The sequence below is a fragment of the Molossus molossus genome, unplaced genomic scaffold (assembly GCF_014108415.1).
Source record: "Molossus molossus isolate mMolMol1 unplaced genomic scaffold, mMolMol1.p scaffold_m16_p_12, whole genome shotgun sequence".
Classification (NCBI taxonomy): domain Eukaryota; kingdom Metazoa; phylum Chordata; class Mammalia; order Chiroptera; family Molossidae; genus Molossus; species Molossus molossus.
The window spans coordinates 86,345,078-86,365,468 of NW_023425347.1; the positions used below are offsets into that span (position 1 = coordinate 86,345,078).

The following is a 20,391-nucleotide window of genomic DNA, read 5'->3' on the forward strand; positions in this document are numbered from 1 at the left end:
CAGAAACGATACTGAGTCTTTAAATCAAGGGTCATAATCATACTGCCTTTAGCGCTAAGTGGTAAGGTGAATGAGTGAGTGAAGAGGGCAATATGAAAACTGGAGGAACTGCTCTCCAGTGAGCCTAGCATCTTCTCTGGAGCCCAACACAAATAGGTGTTTGAATAAAGGAATACATTGGCAAACCTTCAGGATCCCTTAACACAGCTGCTTAAGAAAGGAGAGGACCATTTGTAGGGAACCCCGACTCCTCCTTTCTTCAGATGTGATTGTTTCCCAGCCTCACTAGGCAAATCTGGCATCAAACCAAAATTTCAAAGAAAAACCACCTTTTGTTTCTTGGTCCAAATAGCAGAAGGATAAAAAGCAAGATGCCAATAAGCCAGCCAGCTCACCTCCCACATGGAGCTTCTACCACAGAGCAAATGACCCATTTGGATGAATCTATAGTAGAAGCCTGAAATTGGGAATGCTCTTTGTGATTGGCTGCCCAGAACAACCCTCCCTTGGGTCTAAGAAGCTGCCAGCATCTTCACTTCACTAGGTCAAATCAGAAGCTCTTGGTCTCAACAGTACAAGGCTCTTAACCTTGTATACCATGTTTCTCAAGACTAAAAAATACAACAATTCTGTTAAAAGGTCACTAGGAACAAGCAGAAACTTTTTGATGGGGTGGGGAGCAACTTATAGCACTGGCAAAAATTCATCAATGTGGGTTCTTGCTACAATAGCACCTCACCGAGATTTAGCCACAGACCACGGACAATGAGGGAGTGGTTAAACATGTCTGACTAAATCAGGTTGAAAAGCACATTCCAGTGAAGTTCAGAATGCAGAAAAGAATTGCTACAAACATTAATGAAAAAGGAACAAAGATGGATTGCCTTATTCAGACACTTCCTCCCTGAAACCCTCAGTTGAGAAAGTCTCAGAAGTCCAATCTGTCAGTGGCTCTTCATCTTGGCCTGAGAAGCCAGAATACAGGTGCTGAGGGATTCCACAGACCTTGTTCCACTAAGGTTATGGCTCAGAGATCTTCAGGGGAAACCAGGGGAGGCTTCATAATGAAGAGAGTTCCTGCCTCCTTTCTATTCCTCAAAGATTTAGAAACCATTTTTTCCCATGTCAGACTAATGAAAGAGATAGGCTTCAATTCCAAATAGAATCCAAATGTCAAAAGAATCGTCTGGGCACGTGTGGCTCAATTTCCATTTCCTAACTGAAACAGAATTGTAATGGAGGGTTTGCTACCTACTATCTTACTGAATTTCAGAGCAGCCCATTTCACTCCTAAGATTAATTTTCAGAACCTGAGTGACCTGCCCACATGTAGTAGGAGAGCTAAGACTAAGAGTGTGTTCCCAGAACCAGCCTACTATTAAATGGTTGGTGCAAACTGCCTTTCAGGTATCAAGTACAGTCCCCCATGCCCTCTGGGATGATGATAATAGCTGACATTTATGGAATGTCTACAATCTATCAAGCACTCTCTCTATATTAACCTCTTTAGTGTTAACAACCACCCCCATGAAGTGGGTACTTTTAGATTCACTTTACAGATGTGAAAACTAAGGCATGGACAGATTAAGTGACTTGCCCAAGGCTAAAGAGTTAGTGGCAGAGTCAAAATGCAGACCAAGGAACTCTAGCTCTAGAGCCCAAGCTCTTAATCAGCAGACCATACTGCCTTTCTCAAGATACAGTCAGTCCATTCCATAAACACTAATCAAGCATCTGAGCACCAAACATTCTACTAAGACAAAAGCACCTATTCACACAAAACACCAACCAGAAAAACTGCTTTTATTCAGACCTCAAAAGTAAGGTTAAAAAACAAACAAACAAACAAAAACTTGAGTCTTCTCTGAACTTTGATGGAGAGCAGACAGTGCTTCCAACATCTCCATCTCCTCTGTCTCTCATATGGTCCATGCCTAAGAGGCCAAGACTTAAAAACAAAACAAAAAACTCTAAACAGAGATAACAAACCTATTCTCTGGGCAGATAGCCAGAACAGACACTCTACAAGGCCAGTCTATAAATTCCTATTCAAAATTTTGAACCTGAATTCAAGAAATAGCTCATTGTTCATTTAACTTAATACCACCAAAACATCCAACCAGAAAACAGTTTTCTTTATTTTCCTCTCTGTCCCCGATCATCTTTTAGAGGGTGGAAGGCATACTCACAGGCAAGCTTGAAGGTCTTGACTGAAGACTCAGGTTCATATCTTCTTGCCCTCCCTTACTAGAGGCCATTGAAGGGGTTGAGGATGCCTGAGACCCAAATGAATCTTGAGATAACTCCTAAAACAAGAAAAACAAAAGCTGTAAAGGTCTGACATTGACAAACCAGGCAAGCCTGCTTCATAGTGAAAGGGCTATGGGATTCCTATACAGGAGAAGCTGGGTGGGAGAGGTTGCCCAACTGCACACATTGTCATCTGAAGGCAGAAAAATACAAAGTGTGGCTCTCCAGACAGGAATGTCAACAGTGGATATAAGACTCTTTCTGATGGCACTGGTGACCATTGATCACCACCCACAGAGCTATTTCTTGGGGTTAAATTCTAAAGTCTGACTAACTTCAAGTTCTATCTATCAAGGAATGAGACCAATTAATTTAAAACAAAACAAAAACCTCACGCTAGAACCTTTGCATTAAATGACTACCACTTCCTTCAAAGTCATCATCTTAGGATGAAACAGTTTTCCAACAATGCCACCAATGCACAAAATCTTTAGTGGACCTATCATCATCACTCAGTTATTTCTGTTCTTTATGCTCTTTCAAGAATAAAGTCCAGCCCTGGCCGGTTTGGCTCAGCGGTTAGTGTCGGCCTGCGGTCCAGAGAGACCCAGGTTTGGTTCCCGCTAACGGCACGTACCTCGGTTGCAGTTTGTCCCCGGCCCTGGTCGGTCGTGCGGGTGGCAGCCACTCGATGTGTTCCTTTCACATCGATGTTTCTCTCTCTCTCTCTGTTCCTCTCTCTCCCTCCCACTCTACCTGAACAAAAAATGGAAAAATGTCCTCGGGTAAGGATAAAAAAAAAAAAAAAAAAAAAAAAGAATAAAGTCCAAGGTAAGTTTCATCACCAACCTTGTTCACAGACATGGTTACAAATAAATTTTAGCAATTTCCAAAAGTCATATCCATTCTCAAAAAAACAAAAAGATTTGCCCTGGCAAGTGTTGTTCAGTGGTTAGAGTTTCAGTCCATGAACTAAAGGGTCATGGGTTCGATTCCCAATCAAGGGCACACACCTGGGTTGCAGGTTCCCCAGCCCCAAGTGGGGTTTGTGCAAGAGGCAATCAATCTATGTGTCTCTCTCACATTGATGTTTCCTTTTCTCTCCCCTCACCCCTCCTGTATACCCTCTCTAAAAATCTATAAAAAAAAATATCCTTGGGTGAGGATTAACAACAACAACAACAACAACAACAACAAAGGATTTGCCACCACTGAGAATATTCTATGGAGTGTGCTGTCAGCTCTGATGGCAATTTCATATGAAGGGGTCCAAAATATTTTGAGGCAACAGCAGAATGGAATAGCAGTTAGAATGAATAAACAGCACAGCCTCCCAAAGTTAAAAAAAAAAAAAGACCAAATTTAGTTGGATGTTTAAGTTCTAAATGCTAGTTAAAAAAAAAAAATCAGTCCCATTATCTTCAATTTATCTGTCTATGCAACTTTGCATTGCTCTATTTCTTCATGAGTAAGGAGAGGTAAAGGTTTTCAAGCAGCTAAGGTTATGCCTTTATTAGTTCAATCAATCCAGTTAGCATGTTTATCCAGAGTTTAATTGGCTTTTAAGTGCCCTTTACAGAACCAATTTGTATGGCAAAGTTCTTATGATACCAACTCCCAAGCTGTCTGTGGTTACACATAAGGAAGAGCAAGAGGCAGGGGCATCTTACCTGTGGTGGAGGGAAGCGCTGCTGGGAATAAGCAGTTTGCTGTGACTGCTGAGACTGGGGCTGAGGGTATGCAGCCTGCTGGGAGAGTGTCGAGGATGCTGGCTGCTGAGGTTGCTGCTGCTGGTAGGGAGACTGTGCCTGCGGCTGTGAGTAGGGGGGCTGGCTCTGGGGGTGCTGCTGGGCTGTAGACTGTTGAGAGGGGTATGGAGTTGGAGACTGCTGATGTGGAGGCTGGGATGGCTGCTGGGAATATGGTGGTTGAGAGGACTGGAGCTGTGGTGGCTGAGACTGTGGCTGCTGCTGATACGAAGGTTGGGCATGAGGGGTCTGGGATGGTGGTTGCTGGGAATAAGGTGGCTGCTGCTGCTGGGGGTGAGGACTTTGCTGGTTGTAATACGGAGTCTGGCCCTGCTGACCATATCCGCCGGGGCCTTGTTGTCCATAAGGAGGAATCTGTAGGAAAGGAAAAGATACAGTTTTAGCACTGACTATTCTGGATGAAGAAAGGTGAGATACCCCTGGCTAGTGTGGCTCAGTCAGTTGGAGTGTCATCCTGTACACCGAAAAGTCACGGGTTCAGATCCTAGCCAGGGCACACACCCAAGTTACTCATTTGATCCTTGGTCGGGGCATGTGCAAAAGGCAACCAATCGATGTTTCACTCTCACACTGATGTTTCTCTCTCTTTCTCTACCTTTCCCTCTCTAAAATCAATAAAAGCATGTCCCTGGGTAAGGATTAAAAAAGAAAAAAGAAAAAGAAAAGAAAGGTGAGGTATTTTGTCAGAAGTTATGCCCTATGAACGGGTACAGAAAGCAGGCAAGCCAAGCCTCACACTTAGAATGCCCAGGGTTTTTCCACCATCCCTGTCTAAAATGAGTCAGGAAGAATGGCCAAGCATGGCCAAGCTGGATTACCAGTTGATTTACTTACAAGAGGACTGCATTCACCCACAGAAAATTTACACTATTTAGTTTTTAGGCCATTTACCAGAGTTCAAGAGAAGCTGTTTTCACCATGAGCCTACTCTTTTTTTATCATGGCCTAGACTGTTTTAATAAGCACTAGAAATATGTATCCTAGCCACAATGAATAGTCAACAGCAGCCTGGCTCAACCGACTGAAAAACCTAGGGTTTAGTAATCCAGACAGTGTGCAAATCACTAAGCTACTCTGGATCTGTTTTTCATTTATTCATTCAAAAAATATTCCAGAGCCTAGTTGCTTAGTTGTACCAGGCACTATTCTAGACACTGGGAATACATTTGGTAAGTAGGCAAAAAAAAAAAAAAAAAAAGCACTGGCCAGTGCAGCTCAGTTGATCAAGCAGTCTCCCATGTACCAGGAAATCACACATTCGATTCCTGGTCAAGGGCTTGATACCGTGTGTGTGTTGGGGGGTGGGGTGGGGTGTGTGTGTGTGTGTGTGTGTGTGTGTGTTGGGGGCATGAAGAAGGCAACCAATGGATGTTTCTCTCTCTCTCCCTTTCCCTTCCTCTCTAAAAATCAATTAAAAACATATTTTTAAAAAAAGTTAAAAATAACCAACAATATTATCTACCCCATCTCTCCTTCATTTTCTCATTGAAACAAAAGTGACAGTAAAACATTTTTTATATTTAAAGGCGTGCACACCTTGCTTTAAAGTTTTAGGAGTAAAGTTAGGTTTTATATTCTATCTCTCACCATTTTCAATATAAATATCACTCAAATACAAATGGTAGAAAAAGCTATTAAAACAAAATGACTATGAAAAGCTACTGGTGCCCTGGCCAGTTTGGCTCAGCGGTTAGAGTGTCGGTCTACGGTCCAGAGAGACCCAGGTTCAGTTCCTGCTGAGGGCATGTACCTCGATTGCAATTTGTCCCTGGCCCTGGTTGGGTCATACGAGTGGCACCCATTCGATGTGTCCCTTTCACGTTGATGTTTCTCTCTCTCTTCCTCTCTCTCCCTTCCACTCTATCTGAACAAAAAAGGAAAAAATGTCCTCGAGTAAGGATTAAAAAAAAAAAAAAGCTACTGGTGTCCTGGGCGGTTTGGTTCAGTGGTTAGAACGTTGGCCCCCAGACCAGAGACACCCACTAAGGTTCGGTTCCCACTAAGGGCATGTACCTCGATTGCGGTTTGTCCCGGCCCTGGTTGGAGTTGTGTGGGTGGCAACCAGTCGATGTCTCTCTCTCACATGGATTTTCTCTCTCTCCCTCCCTCCCTCCCTCTGAAGATAAATGCAAAAAAAAAAAAAAGTCAAGTGAGGATTTAAAAAAATAATAATGGTGTGGGTGACCAGACAAAAGGAGATGAGGGAAATCTTAACATTTATAATAGCACTGTTAGCATTTTACTGTTCAAGCTTCCTTTTTTCTTCTACCCCCAGTCCCTCCTAAATATTCACTCTAAACCAGACAGATCTTCTATCCCCAGGAAACATGTCACAAGTGGTTTTTCGTGGTAGCAGTGGTTTTCCAGCCACTGCCTTTCTTTCTTCCCATCTTATTCAGAGATCACCATTCTGTGGGTACAAGCAGGCCAGCCAGGTCAAAGAAGACAGATATGTATGTACAGCCTGTGGCCAGGAAGCAGTTTTCCTTCCAGTACACTTGGGATGGTGCCTACAACCTTGGCCTTGTAAGTAGCACACCAACTAACAGCCAGTTGGCCTATGCTCCTTTCAAGGAGTTTAGAAGCCAAAGACATGTTCTTTTTTTGTGTGTGTAAACAGTACAGAGGTCTTTTTTTTTTTAAACACTTATCATGCTATGAATTCATAGGGAATGGGTTTTATCAGTTCAGGTTCTTTTCCACTGGTTCTCACAAAGTGTGCTTCTTTGGGTGGAGCAGGCTGAAGCTTCAGTTGAACCCAAATACCTTTCTCTTTGGCTTCCTTCTTTTTCTGATCACGTTCCTTCACATTTCAGGAAGCTATCTCAGCTCTCAGAGTGTTTAATATGCTCAATATGTACATTAATTCTCTTGGAAGAATTTTACCCTTAACTTGTTTGTTTACAACAATGCCCACTGCATGCTGGGTGACACTGTAGACTCTTCCATTTCTGCTATGGTAATATTTGTGGGGCATTCCTTTTTAAACAGTGCCATTTCCTTGATGTCTACAATATCACCTTTCCTGTAGATTCACATATGTGACCAAAGGAACAACTGCATGTTTTCTAAAAGGCCTAGAGAACATATAGCGGGTGCCTCTCCTCTTTCCCTTTATGTTAGTCATTTTGGTAAATTACTGGAAGATGGCAATTCCAGCTGAAAGGCCCAAGACACGTTCTGATTCTATAGCTCAAGACAAGATCCTGGACAGATTAAGGGTTAAGGTAATAGGAGTCACCATCTACCTGCTGCGCATAAGAGAGACCACCCATGGTACTCTGCGCCCGGCCCTGCATGGTCATCGGGTACCGCTGCGGGGTCTGGGACCCATACGGCTGCCCTGGGTACCCATGTCCTTGCTGCGGTCCTGATGGAGGTCCCTGTTGTTGTGAGTATGGGTTAGTTCCACCATATGGCTGAGGTCTCATCTTGCCCATCTGATCCATCGGACTGGATGGCTACAAAATAAAAAGCATTTCATTAACCTAAAATTTTCATAGCCTCTGGCCAATATGAACACAAACCCAAACATATAGGTCTGTATGACACATAGAAAAACAGTTATTATAAAAAAGTAATGGCACAGATCCAGTAACCCTTGGGCAAGTCATTTAACTTTCCTCAGAACCTTGATTTATCATATGTAAAATGAAAATACCACCAGTCTGTGATAGCATCTTGTAAGCTATACACTACTACTTTGTAAGTGTGGTATTACTTGAGATTCAAGGGACAGGCCAAGTGTGGAGCAATGGATATATGTACTCTATGACGTAGAAAACTGGACAAAGGCCCTGCAGTTGGGACAGGACAGTGCTTCTATATTCTATACTCTGCCATGATCTTGTTCAACACCAAAACTGATGCTTCAACACTGTGTTTGGCATTCAAAATCACATGCATCTAGATGTTTCCACTCTTTTCCTGTTTGCACTATGGCACAAGCACTTAAATTTATGCTTTCTTCCAAATGGGTAACACGGCTAAGTTACAGTTGTTAACTGTGACTTTAAATTTACAGCTTTGTGCATCTTACCTGAAAAGTTCATTTCCTTTAATATTCCAAGAGTTTGAGAGTACAAGGAAGATAGAGCTTTTGTCTCTTCAAAGAACAAGCTATAGAGGTACAGCATAGCACCAGTAATAAAAGCTCAAAGTTCAACTCACAACTATTTGGCTACAAACATAGTTTTCTCTCAGCCCGTTGTGGGGCAACAGGTTTAATCAGTTCACTCACTTGTTGACATAACTTTATTCTACTGGAGCTATATAGGACAGAGCCCGAGAACACTTTCCCCTGCCAGAGATGCCTACCTATATCTACTGGTGGTGTGGAGGGGAGGAGGGAAGTTTCACTAAGCACCTTACCAAAGATACACTCAGGTTGGAGAGTAAGCCTGGGCCTGACATAATACTTAAAAATTAAATCTTAAATTGGGAGTGAAAAATAAATATTAATACTCTGGGCCTGAATATCATTAACTCACAAGGAGTTCAGTGGTTCACAAACTTTAACATGCATCAACATCACCTGGAAAGTTTAAGCCACAGACTGCTGGGACCTACTCCTAGTCTGTAATTCTGTATGTTCATGTTGGGCCTAGCATATGCCTTTGTAAGAGTTTCTAGGTGATGGTTATACTGCTGGCTGAGGGCCACACTTTAAGAACCACAGGCCTAGCCCTGGCTGGTGTGGCTCAGTTGGTTGGGCATCATCTTGTACACAGAAAGGTTGCTGGTCAATTCTCAGTCACGGCACATGTCTGGGTTGTGATCCATGGTAGGGGACGTTCAGGAGGCAGCCAATTGTTGTTTTGCTCTCACACTGATGTTTTTCTCTCTCTTCCTTTCCTCTCTCTCAAATAATCAACAAGAATACTTAAAATAAAAGAAAAAGAACCACAGGTGTAGATTACACGTAGGGTCTCTTCTAGTTCTGTTATTCTATAACTAATAAATTATAATTTAAGGTATGTAAGACCTTAAAAACAACAACAAAAACCCCTCCAAAATAAGGGTGGGGTATTCAAACAATTGGTTCCCTTTGGGGGTGGGGACAAAGTACTACCTAAGTGTTTTATAATAGAGGAACTCAAGCTGTCATGAGAAAAATGGATAAGACAAAAAGCCACAGGGACTATTCTTCTAAATATCAAGAGGAAAAAAGTAGAAGTGAAGTTCTCTCTTAGGCTGCAGATGAAATCTCAGCTGAAAAGGTAAGAGCGATAATGGGAGAGTAGCCTCATCTAAACTATAATCATGTCCTGGACAGTTTGGCTCAGAGGTGTGAGCATCAGCCTGCAGACCAAAGAGTCTAGAGTTTGATTCCTGGTCAAGGGCATCTACCCCAGGTGCAGGTTTGATTCCTGGCCCCAGTTGAGATTGTGCAAGAGGCAACCAATCAATGTGTCTTTTTCTTAAAAAAAAAAAAAACGAAAGAAATTTTTTTTCCTTTATTGATTTTTAGCGAGAAAGGGAGAGTGAGAGAGAAACATCGATGAGAGAGAACATTGACTGGCTGCCTCCTGCATGCCCCCAACTGGGGATTGGGCCCACAACCTGGGTATGTGCCCTGACCTGGATTCCATCAGGTGACCTCTTAGTGCATGGGTCAACGCTAAACCACTGAGCCACATCAGCTGGGCTCGATGTGTCTTTTTCACATCGATGTTTCTCTCTCCCCCACTCCCACTCTATCTATAAAAAAAAATTAATGGAAAAATATCCTCAGGTGAGGATTAAACAAACAAAAAACAGCTATAATTATAGTAAAACCATGTCCCAAATCACTACTACATGTCAATATATAATAATAATAAAGTGTTATTTCCAACATAACCAAAACAATTTTTGCCAGTCCTGTCTCTGTATCAATAATGTTCCCAATCATAATTTTGGAGCTACATGGATTCTTTTGGGACTCTTTAGGAAGTTCAAATTTAACTACAACTGGACTAGTAAGTAATGAATAGCATGTGCCCTTCCCCAGATACACCTGGAGCCAAAACATCACCCTTCTCTCCTGTAAAGAGCTCGGGCTTACACGGCTGCATCATGCACACATAATGAGGAGATCCTCATCACATCCTGGACTACAGCTGCTGTCCATGCGGTCCCCAGGTGAAAAGACTACATTTGTTGAACAGAGAGGAACCCACTCTGGGTCTCTCTGTAAGCCCAGGTCTCCCCCACAACACTTGAGGGTCAGTCGTTACCATGGTAACCACGGAGCTTCTAGAGCAGTAGCTATTAACCAGGGCTACAGATGAGAATTTTCTGTGAAGCTTCACAAATGCCTGGGCCTCTCCATAGAGATTCCAGTTTAGTGGGCCTGGAAGGGCTTGGGCTCCTCCTCCTCCCCCACCCCCACCCCTGAAGATCCTTGGATGATTGTATACTAGCAGAGAACCAGTGATCTAGAGAAACACTATTTGATAAAATTTTCTGTGATGTGTGACTATTAAATACTTAAAATATAGCTAATGCGACTGAGGAACTAAATCATTGTATTTACTTTTAATTTAATTCAAATAACCATATGTAGCTAGTGGCTATCATAGTGGAACCACACACTTCTAGAGCAATGCTCACAAATAATTTTCATCTCTCCTTGCCCAACAACAGCTCCATACTTCCTACCTACTATCCCACCTACTATATCCTGCACAGTATCACATACAAAAAGCAAAGAGTGTAATAAATCGATAGACTGGGTTCAAATCCTAACTCTACCACTGTCTGACCTTGAACACATCATTTTTTTATTTTTTATTATTTTTTTATCCTCATTCAAGGATACTTTTCCATTTTTTGCTCAGATAGAGTGGGAGGGAGAGAGAAGGAGAGAGAGAGAAACATCGACGTGAAAGGGACACATAGAGTGGCTGACCCCCACACGGCCCTGACCCAACCAGGGCTGGGGACAAACTGCAACCTAGGTACATGCCCTTAGCGGGAACCAAACCCAGGTCTCTCTGGACCGCAGGCCGTTGTTCTACCGCTGAGCCAAACCAGCCAGGGTGAACACATCATTTTTTCATCTAAAATACAGATAATACATTTCACTCAATGCCTGGTATTTAAATGTCCAATAAACAGTAGTGATTATTTTGGCAGGGTGGTTCATTTGGTTGGAGTATCGTCCCGTACACCAAAAGGTTGCAGGTTCAATTCCAGGTCGGAACATACCTATGTTATAGGTTCCATCCCTGGTCAGGGTGTGTACAGGAGACAACCAATTGTTTCTCTCTCACATTGATGTTTCTCTCCCTCTCTCTCAAATCAATAAAAAAAATCCTTGGATAAGGATTAAATAATGATAAATAGTGTGCTTCTGCCTGACTCTAAAGCCCTCCACAGTGTGCCCCAGTTCTACACATTTTTTTTCAGTCTCACACCAAAGTCCCCCACATATGGAGCATGCCTAGCCCTATGCAATGGTACTTTCCTGCCCTGCCCTCCTGTTCACAATGGCTTCCACTAGCAGAAACCCAGCCCTTCAACATGAAACCATTTCCTACTTCTTACAGCATACTCTGACCTCTCACATTTCTAAATGTTCTATTGTAATTCAGTCAGAATCATAAGGTTTATCACTTAGTTGTCCAGTTAACTGACTGACTCTCTCAAGAAAGCCAGAGATAGGTCTTTTATTTTCAAAGACCCCAAGTGCAGAGCTAGGGCTCAGTAACTTCAATGTACCAGGCTGCCCTACTGCAAGAAGTGGGTAGGGGATAATATGGAGTTTAGAAAGCCCATATCAAACCATCTAGCCATAGGGCCAGAGGCATACCCTACACCAGGTTATGTCTTTGAGAGTAGGAAAAAAAAGTAAATAGCACTGAAATAGGGGAGAGTGGAATAAACAGCCAAGGGAGAGCAAGCCCACTTTTGAGAAGAATCTAATGTGCCATCCTATACCAGACAGGTCTTCAAACTATACAGACACCCCCCACAATACACTGCTCAAAAACCAAAGGCTAAAAGGCAAGTTACCTTTTCTTTTTTTTTCCATTTTTTGTTTGTTTGTTTGTTCAGATAGAGTGGGAGGAAGGAGAGAGAGGAAGGGAGTGAGAGAGAGAGAGAGAAACATCGATGTGAAAGGGACACATTGAGTGGCTGCCACCCGCACAACCCAACCAGTGCCGGGGACAAACTGCAACCGAGGTACGTGCCCTTAGCAGGAACTGAACCCGGGTTTCTCTGGACTGCAGGCCGATGCTCTAACCACTGAGCCAAACCAGCCAGGGCGCAAGTTACCTTTTCTTCTCTCACAGCAGGGTAGCTGCACTCCTGATAAAGGAAAGCTACTTACATGGAGGCTAGTTAATAAAGGGTTTAAGGATTCTTTCATCAACTTCAGGAAATCTTTGCAGGCTAAAAATAAACATAAGTCAAAGAAATTCTTATTCTAAAAATAAAATTAAGACATGTCCCTTTCCTGGACATCAGATTTCTGATGCCGTCCCTTCACCAAAGTGTTATCAACAGAACATGCTAGCTTAGTGCCCCGGTTAGAGCGTCATCCTGATGTGCTAAGGTTTCGGGTTCTATTCCCCCGTCAGGACGCATACAAGAATAAATAAGTAGAACAACAAACTGATGTCTGTCTCTCTCAAATCAATAAAATAAAAAGAATATACAGCTTAGTAAACTAAAATATATTCAGCTCCAACCATCGGATTACTCTGTTCTCGTGTCAAAGTTAAACATTTACTCATATCAGAAGGAGAGGTGGGCAGGGACCTAACTCACACTTCTGACATTTAGAACCATTGTCAAAGATTTGTGATTTGCAGTTATAGACAAAACGCCATCTTCCAATCTCTCAAAACAGAGATGGTCCTTAAATCTTCACTAGTCAGTTTATTCTAAAGTAGCTATTTCAGACCAGAAAAATCCCTACTACATGCAAGATAGAAAAGTCAGTATCAGCAGTCTGCAGGCACCAAGGAAAAGGCAAGGGATGGGAAACACCAAACCCTGTCTGCAAAGAGCAAGAGATTGCTCTCTGGGAAAGACAGAGGAAATCCTTTCAATGGGAAACCACAGGAGTAGATTACCGTGATTACACTTCAAAAGCAAGGCTCTGCCATAAAGGCACATAATTGAAAAGAAAATGCTGCCCCTTGATCAGAGAAGTCAGGCCCCCTGCTATATACCCTCCTACATTCGTAAAAAAAATAAATAAAAAAGGGGAAAAGAGCCATAAGAACCCCCCATCTCCATCCACCACTTATCTCTTTCCAGATCACTGGTTGTGTTACAAACCGCCTGCCAAATGAAATGCATCAAAAGATGCAGTTTAGGGGCATCAAAGGCAAGGATGCCTACCAGGCTGGTCCCTCTGAATATATTCAGAATAAACAGCTTGCATAAAGAGTTTCCCTGTTCCAAGCAAATGGAATTACAAACACCTCCAGAGCAATGGGCTAATGGAATCCCTTACAAATTTTTATTGTACCAAGGTAAGCCATAATGACCCTCAGGAGTTGTTCAGATATAACAGACCAGACCTCCAACCTCTGATCATGACTGAGAAGAGGGCCAAGAAAACTACTGTTCACCAAAATGCACCACACCGTGTGGCAGTGCTTCAGGAAAAGAGAAAGTTCTTAATATTCTTGAAATAAAAAGTCCAACTGAGGAAAGCTCCAGACCTCAGTTCCAATCCAAAGATGCAGAAAGGAAGTAACCAGGCACCAACCCTACAGAGCCAGATTTGGACTGGCAAGAATACCGAGGAGAGGGATGACCCAGGGCTGCCAAAAGTTGTCCATCAGAAAAAAGTTTTGACTACCATTTGTTCTGTCTCCCTAAATGCCAACTAGTTGGGGACAGTATAAACCTAGAGCCCTAATCTTGGATTCTGGACAATTGCATATTACTTCTTACTCCTTGTGCTTTCAATTTATTCCTGGCCAGATTTGTTGTATGACTTTTAATAACAACAATTTAAAAAAGCACCCCTGGCTCTTTAATCGAAAGAACCCCCTAATTGATTCCCACAGTAATTAACCTGCATTTTACCTCAGAGAGCGGTAGTTAAGGAAGTCGGCACTGCTATTTATAACTCATCTCAAATTGAGGGCAGACTGCCTAAAATCTAACACATCCCAGCTGTACTCCTGTTTGAACTGGGGCCAAGGGAATTTTTTAAAGCAATCTTGGCACCGAATGAATGACACCAACAGTATGAGAGCACGAGCGGTTGTGTTGTGGTGACGTAGCACTGGAGGTGGAATGGGAGGGGGCCAGTGTACTGTGATCCCTCTCGTGCAGGCCTGCTGCTTGCCGAGTCCCAGTACAGTAAGCTGGGAACCGCCCACTGAGAGCCAAACACAGGAAAAGGCTTTTCCTGTGGAACGCCTTCAAGTGAGAAACACATGGCTAATCTGCATAAACGCGAAGCCACACCGCCCCTGCCAGGAAGGTTAGTGCTCGTAATCTCTGGCCATGAAGCTGGCTGCCTGGGAGGACTTGGACTGGCGCCTGATAACCCAGAAAGAGACGAGAGAACAGATGGGTAAGGACCCCGGCAGAAAAACAGCCCCGGGTCACGTGACTCGCCACATGGCCCCGCCAGTACAAACTATTGTCTGTCTTCGGAGCTCCCATACAAAGACACTCGGCCCCAGCTTCCTGTGATTGCAGGGACAGGCGGCAGCTGTCGATCCAGTTCCCGTATTGAGCCCTCCCCTGTTGAGGAGCATTCTGGGCAGGGATAAATATCAAAGTTAAGACCTCACCCAACTAAGGCGCTAGCTCTACATGGCTCTACTCAAGATTTTAGGATGGACAGAGCAGACTCCCATAAAAGAACCACTTTTTATACCCTGATATACATGAGTCGACCAGTACAAATCATTCCCATTGTGTCTACCCGCCACCCCCCAATCTGTAGCCAATGCCCCCTCATCCTGTTTTTTCTCACTCCTCCAGTATTGCAGGGCTTTGAACACTGGTCAAGGACTCCTAAACCAATTGAGGAGAAACTGCCCAGAAACCTGCTTGTTTAGTTCTACCCCCCCAGACCCAGCCTCCTAAAATAAGGAGACTCTTTCTTTTGTTTTGCGTTTCAACAGTCATGTTTTCCCACCTAGGACAATAAAGAGATTCAACCTATTTGGCCACACTAAAGACATCATTAAAGATTTCCTGAAGTTGATATTAAAATAAAAATATTTCATCAGATATACCAACACCTGACTCAGGAAATCAAACCCACTCAGCCTATGATTCTTATCATTCATAACAGGAGAATCACAGCCCAGTTTTCTCCATGCAAGATAGAAAACAATTCTTTCATTCTAGTTCTAGTTCATTCAAGTTCTAAACAAACTGGTCATCTGCCTATGATGAGAGAGATGTCACCAACTAGTTTGTAACTATCATACCAAAGAGACATATTTTTAAAAAAAATTCTTTCAGCCCTGGCCAGTGTGGCTCAGTGGAATAATTGAGCCTTGTCCCATGAACTTACAGGTCCTGGTTGGATTCTCCATCAGGGCACATGCCTGGGTTGTGGGCTCAATCCCCAGTAGGGGGCGTGCAAGAGGTAGCAGATGGATGTTTCTCTCTCACATCAATGCTTCTATTTCTCTCTCCCTCCCTCTAAAAAAAAAATATCTATGAAAAAACATATTTAAGAGACATACTTTTAAAAAATTATTTCAGCCCTGGCCAGTTTGGCTCAGCAGTTAGAACATCGGCCTGAGGACCAGAGAGGCCCTGGTTCGGTTCCCTCTGGGGGCATGTACCTCGGTTGCAGTTTGTCCCGGGGTCATGTGGGTGGCAACCACTTGATGTGTCTCTCTCACGTCGATGTTTCTCTCTCTCTCTTCCTCCCTCTCTCCCTCCCATTCTACCTCAAGATAAATGCAAAAATGTCCTTGGGTGAGGATAAAAAAAAAAAGATATGGAAACCTTATTACATTATACAATCTAAAGTTTCTCATATCCAATAAAGTTTAAAAAAAAAAATTCTTTCAGCCCTGGCTGACGTGGTTCAGTTGGTTGGTCATCCTCCCATGCACCAAAAGGTTGCCTGTTCGATTCCAGCACGTGCCTGACTAGATTTCAGACTAGATTCCCAGTGGGGGGCATGCAGGAGACAGCCAATCAATCACATCAATGTTTCCTTCACTCTCTCTCTCTCGCTCAAAAAATTAAAAAATAAAATTCTTTCAAAGTTCCATAAGTGTTGAAGTTAAATATAAATAAAAAATCCAAAGTCAATTAAAAGTTCTAGCTACTCCATTCTGCTTACAGAAACATTTCTACAAGATCAGAGCACATTCTCCTTTATAGACTAAGAGCCAATTTCAAAGACATCACCCAAAGATCCAACCTGAACAAACTCTTTAGAAGGGGGCTACAGCCCTGGATGGTTTGGCTCGGCGGTTACAGTGTCGACCTGCGATCCAGAAAGACCCGGGTTCGGTTCCCGCTAAGGGCAAGTGCCTCAGTTGCAGTTTGTCCACAGCCCTGTTTGGGTCATGCAGGTGGCAGCCACTCAATGTGTCCCTTTCACGTTGAGGTTTCCCTCTCTCTCTCTCTTCCTCTCTCTCCCTCCCACTCTAGCTGAACAAAAAATGGAAAAATGTCCTCGGGTGAGGGAAAAAAAAAATAAGAAGAGGCTACAACCAGCATCAGACTCAGGACCTTCCAACCCCAATTCTGTCTCTAAAGTGATACAGAACCATACAAGAAGCCTGGCTCTCTTCCAGGCTCAGAGATACTTAAATAACTGTGTTCCATCCTTCCAGACCAGAAGATCTGAGAAAACTCACCCAGGGTAGAAAAGAGAAACCAAGGGGGGAAGAGTCATTGAATCAACTAACAAAATTTAGATTATGTGAGCCAACTGTAATAACCACCTCACAACTATCCACCCAAAAGAGGCATGTGAGAAAAACCACAACCAGGTGGCTAGTATTTCTTTATTTTTCCTTGGGTTTCAGAACCTTTGTCTTTACTGACCCTTAGTTAGAGCACCAAACTAATGAATTTCCCAACAAATGATTAAATCCTCCTCATCCATAACACTTTCATTAGCTACCGTACAACAGAGAAAATGCTCTTCCAAAAATGATGAAGGTAACTTTTTTGGAAGACCAAACTTAGCTAACCAGTATCTCCCAATTTCCAACAAATTACTAAAGCCTCTAAGCAAATCACAAAACTAGAGAAAGAATTCCTTTAGGTACTGCCTAAAACACAGGGTTATAAAAATAGCAAGGCTCCCAGAATGATGATTAAACAGGAACTGAAATACCACTTGATAAAACCTCTTCTTGACAACTTTTTGATCTCAAGAGTAAGGCAACAGTACATCATGGTGAAAAGAGTACTGGAATGAGAGAACACCCGGTCAGTTCTCTGACCAACTCCAGGGTGGAACAAGGCACTAACCAGGCTTTACCTTAACTTTCTCAGCTACACAATTGAACCATGCCTTCCAGATTCTGAATCAGAAGCTCTAGGATGGGGCCAAGAATCTCCTCAAGCAATTCTCATGTCCAGTCTGAGAGCATCTGGGCTACAAGGCATTCCCTCCAAAGCTCCTCCCATCTCCAGCACAGAGTGAGTCTAGAACTCAGATGCACGTTCAGTTTCCTTAGTCAAACAATGATCTGTCTGAAGAGGGCAGTGTGTGGCCAAAAGAAAAACCAGGAATGCACCTAAGATTCCCACATTCCCAAATAAACACCATTCTTAAAGCTAAACTTTCCCAAATTCCTATACCCAGTTTCTGATTATCTTGTATCAGTAACATTATTATATGCTGTACTTATTTATCTTGTTCACTGTCTATATCCTAGACTAGAATATAAGCTTCAGGAAGGTAGAGAATTGTGTGTAAAACAAACTTTCCTACTTTAAAAATAAGAAAGGAAAAGGGCCTAGGGAAGAGAAAGTGTAATTCTAGCGGCCTTGCATGTCCTGTTCCTAGGCAGAAGTTAAGAGCTCTGCCTCAGCAATGCCTTCAACTTCTCTGTCCTAAGTTTCCACATCAATAGAAAAGACAGCAATAGCAGTAGCACCTTCAGGACTGAATGAAATGAGTTCATACAATTAAAACCAAACCAAACATTGCTTACTCAATCCAGCAGGACATGCTCTGGCCTCAGAACCTTTGTCTTTACTGACCCTTCCACCTGGAATACTTTCTTCTCCCAGTTTTTAGTATAGCTCTCTCTTTCATATCAAGTATCACTTCAATTTGGTTTTCCCTGATAAATCCATCTAAAATTTCAGTCCTGCACACTTCTTATACCTACCTGGTCCTTGATAAACTTTTTCTCCTGAGCATGATCACTAGCATATCACTAGATGATTTACTTATTTGTTTAATGTCTATATCTTAGTCTAGATATATAAGCCCCAATAGGTATGCGCCTGTGTATTTGACTGCTGTATCTTCCAGCAACCAAAATATTAGCTATTATCATCCTACACAAGTCCCAATTTTCTAGCAATAAAACTCAGACACCACAACAATTAAGGTCTGGTCCCATATACTCAAGATCAGAAATTCAGAGTGGTCAACAAGAGGTTGACTAGCTTATCAAGTAAGTTAAGTTTATGCCTTTAAAATAAGAGAGAAAACCCTGACCGGTTTGGCTCAGTGGTTGGAGCGTCAGCCTGTGAACCAGAGAATCCTGTGTTTGGTTCTCGCTAAGGGTGCATACCTTGGTTGCAGTTTGTCCCCGGCCCTGGTTGGTTGTGCGGGTGGCAGCCACTCAATGTGTCCCTTTCACGTCGATGTTTCTCTCTCTTTCTCTTCCTCTCTCTCCCTCCCACTATACCTGAACAAGAACAACAACAACAACAAAAAAGGGGAAAAATGTCCTTGGGTGAGGATAATTAATTAATTAATTGAAAAGGCTATTACTCCTCATTTTAAAAAATAATAAAATAAAATAAGAGAGGCCCTGGCCGGTTTGTCTCAGTGGTTAGAGCATCAGCCTGTGGTCCAGAGAAACCCAGGTTTGGTTCCCGCTGAGGGTGCATACCTCGGTTGCAGTTTGTCCTCGGCCCTGGTTGGGTCGTGTGGGTGGCAACCACTCGATGTGTCCCTTTCATGTCGATGTTTCTCTCTCTCTCTCTCTCTCTTCCTCTCTCTCCCTCCCACTCTAACTGAACAAAAAATGTCCTTGGGTGAAGATAAAAAAATAATAAAAAATAAATAAAGTAAGAGAGAAAATACAAGTTTTGACACCTCTGAGCAGGTCACTTCATCCCTTGGCATCAGAACCATCTGTAAAATGGGAATTTGAAAACAATCTAACAGCCTGGCTAGTGTGGCTCACTGGTTGAACGTCGACCCATGCACCAAGGGGTCACCGGTTCGATTCCTGATCAGGGCACATACCCAGGTTGTGGGCCCAATCCCCAGTAGGGGGGCATGCAGGAGGCGGCCAATCGATGTGCCCTTTCATCAATGTTTCTCCCTTCTCCCTTCTTCTCTATCTAAAATCAATAAATTTAAAAAAAACAAAAAAGTCTAACAAAGTTATGAGGCAGTTCAAATGATAAGTATGCAAAATGCTCTTTACAGTATCAGTTTATAACAGACATTACTTCCCTCTCTCCACCCTCAATAGTAGAAAAAGCAGAATGGGATTGAAAGCAGTTTCAAAATACCTACTTAAAGAACAAGAGCATACACCCTGGCCAGTTTGGCTCGGCAGTTGGAGCGTCGGACTGCAGACCAAAGAGCCATGGGTTCAATTCCGGTCAAGGGCACATACCTCGGTTGCGGTTCGATCCCCAGCCCTGGACGGGGTCATGTGGGAGGCAACCAGTCGATGTGCCTCTCTCACATCGATGTCTGCCCCCTCTCCTTCTCTCATTCTATCTGAAGATAAATGGAAGTGTCCTTGGGTGAAGATTAAAAATAAAACAAACAAGAACACACAAGTTAGGTACCAAAAGGGTTGACCAACCCAATTCTCAAGCTTTATCTACTTTAGTCAGTTCTCCCAAAGGAATCTGTTCAATAGCTCCTTCTAAGAATTCTGACAGTTAAGACCCAAGAGTTTTCAATCAGGGTGATCCTAACCCCTGAAGTGTTTGGAAATAATAAAGGTGCCTCTTTTGGTTATCATAGCAACTCTGTGGTATTACATTTATTACCTGGGGAGTAGGATGCCAAACGTCCTGCAATGCACTGCCACACAAAGAGCCTTGCTAAGAAATAATGGATTCTGCCCAGCCAATGTGGCTCAGTGGTTGAGCATCAACCAATGCACCAAGAGGTCACCAGTTCGATTCCCGATCGGGGCACATGCCCAGGTTGTGGGCCAAATCCCCAATGGGGGGCATGCAGGAGGCGGCCAGTTGATGTTCTCTCTCATCGATGTTT

At 43.0% G+C, this 20,391-nt stretch overlaps 1 protein-coding gene across 2 annotated transcripts in view; it reads right to left on the reverse strand.

Annotated features, from left to right (window-relative positions):
- ARID1A (AT-rich interaction domain 1A) overlaps nucleotides 1-20,391 on the reverse strand; it is an 81,871-nt gene that overhangs the window by 42,762 nt on the left and 18,718 nt on the right. For both annotated transcript variants that reach the window (XM_036256548.1, XM_036256549.1), the window contains exons 2-4: nucleotides 7,268-7,480; nucleotides 3,921-4,373; nucleotides 2,190-2,306 (exon numbers count right to left, since the gene is read on the reverse strand). In XM_036256548.1, coding sequence (XP_036112441.1) covers nucleotides 2,190-2,306; nucleotides 3,921-4,373; nucleotides 7,268-7,480 — 783 coding nt within the window. The remainder of the gene's footprint in view (nucleotides 1-2,189; nucleotides 2,307-3,920; nucleotides 4,374-7,267; nucleotides 7,481-20,391) is intronic.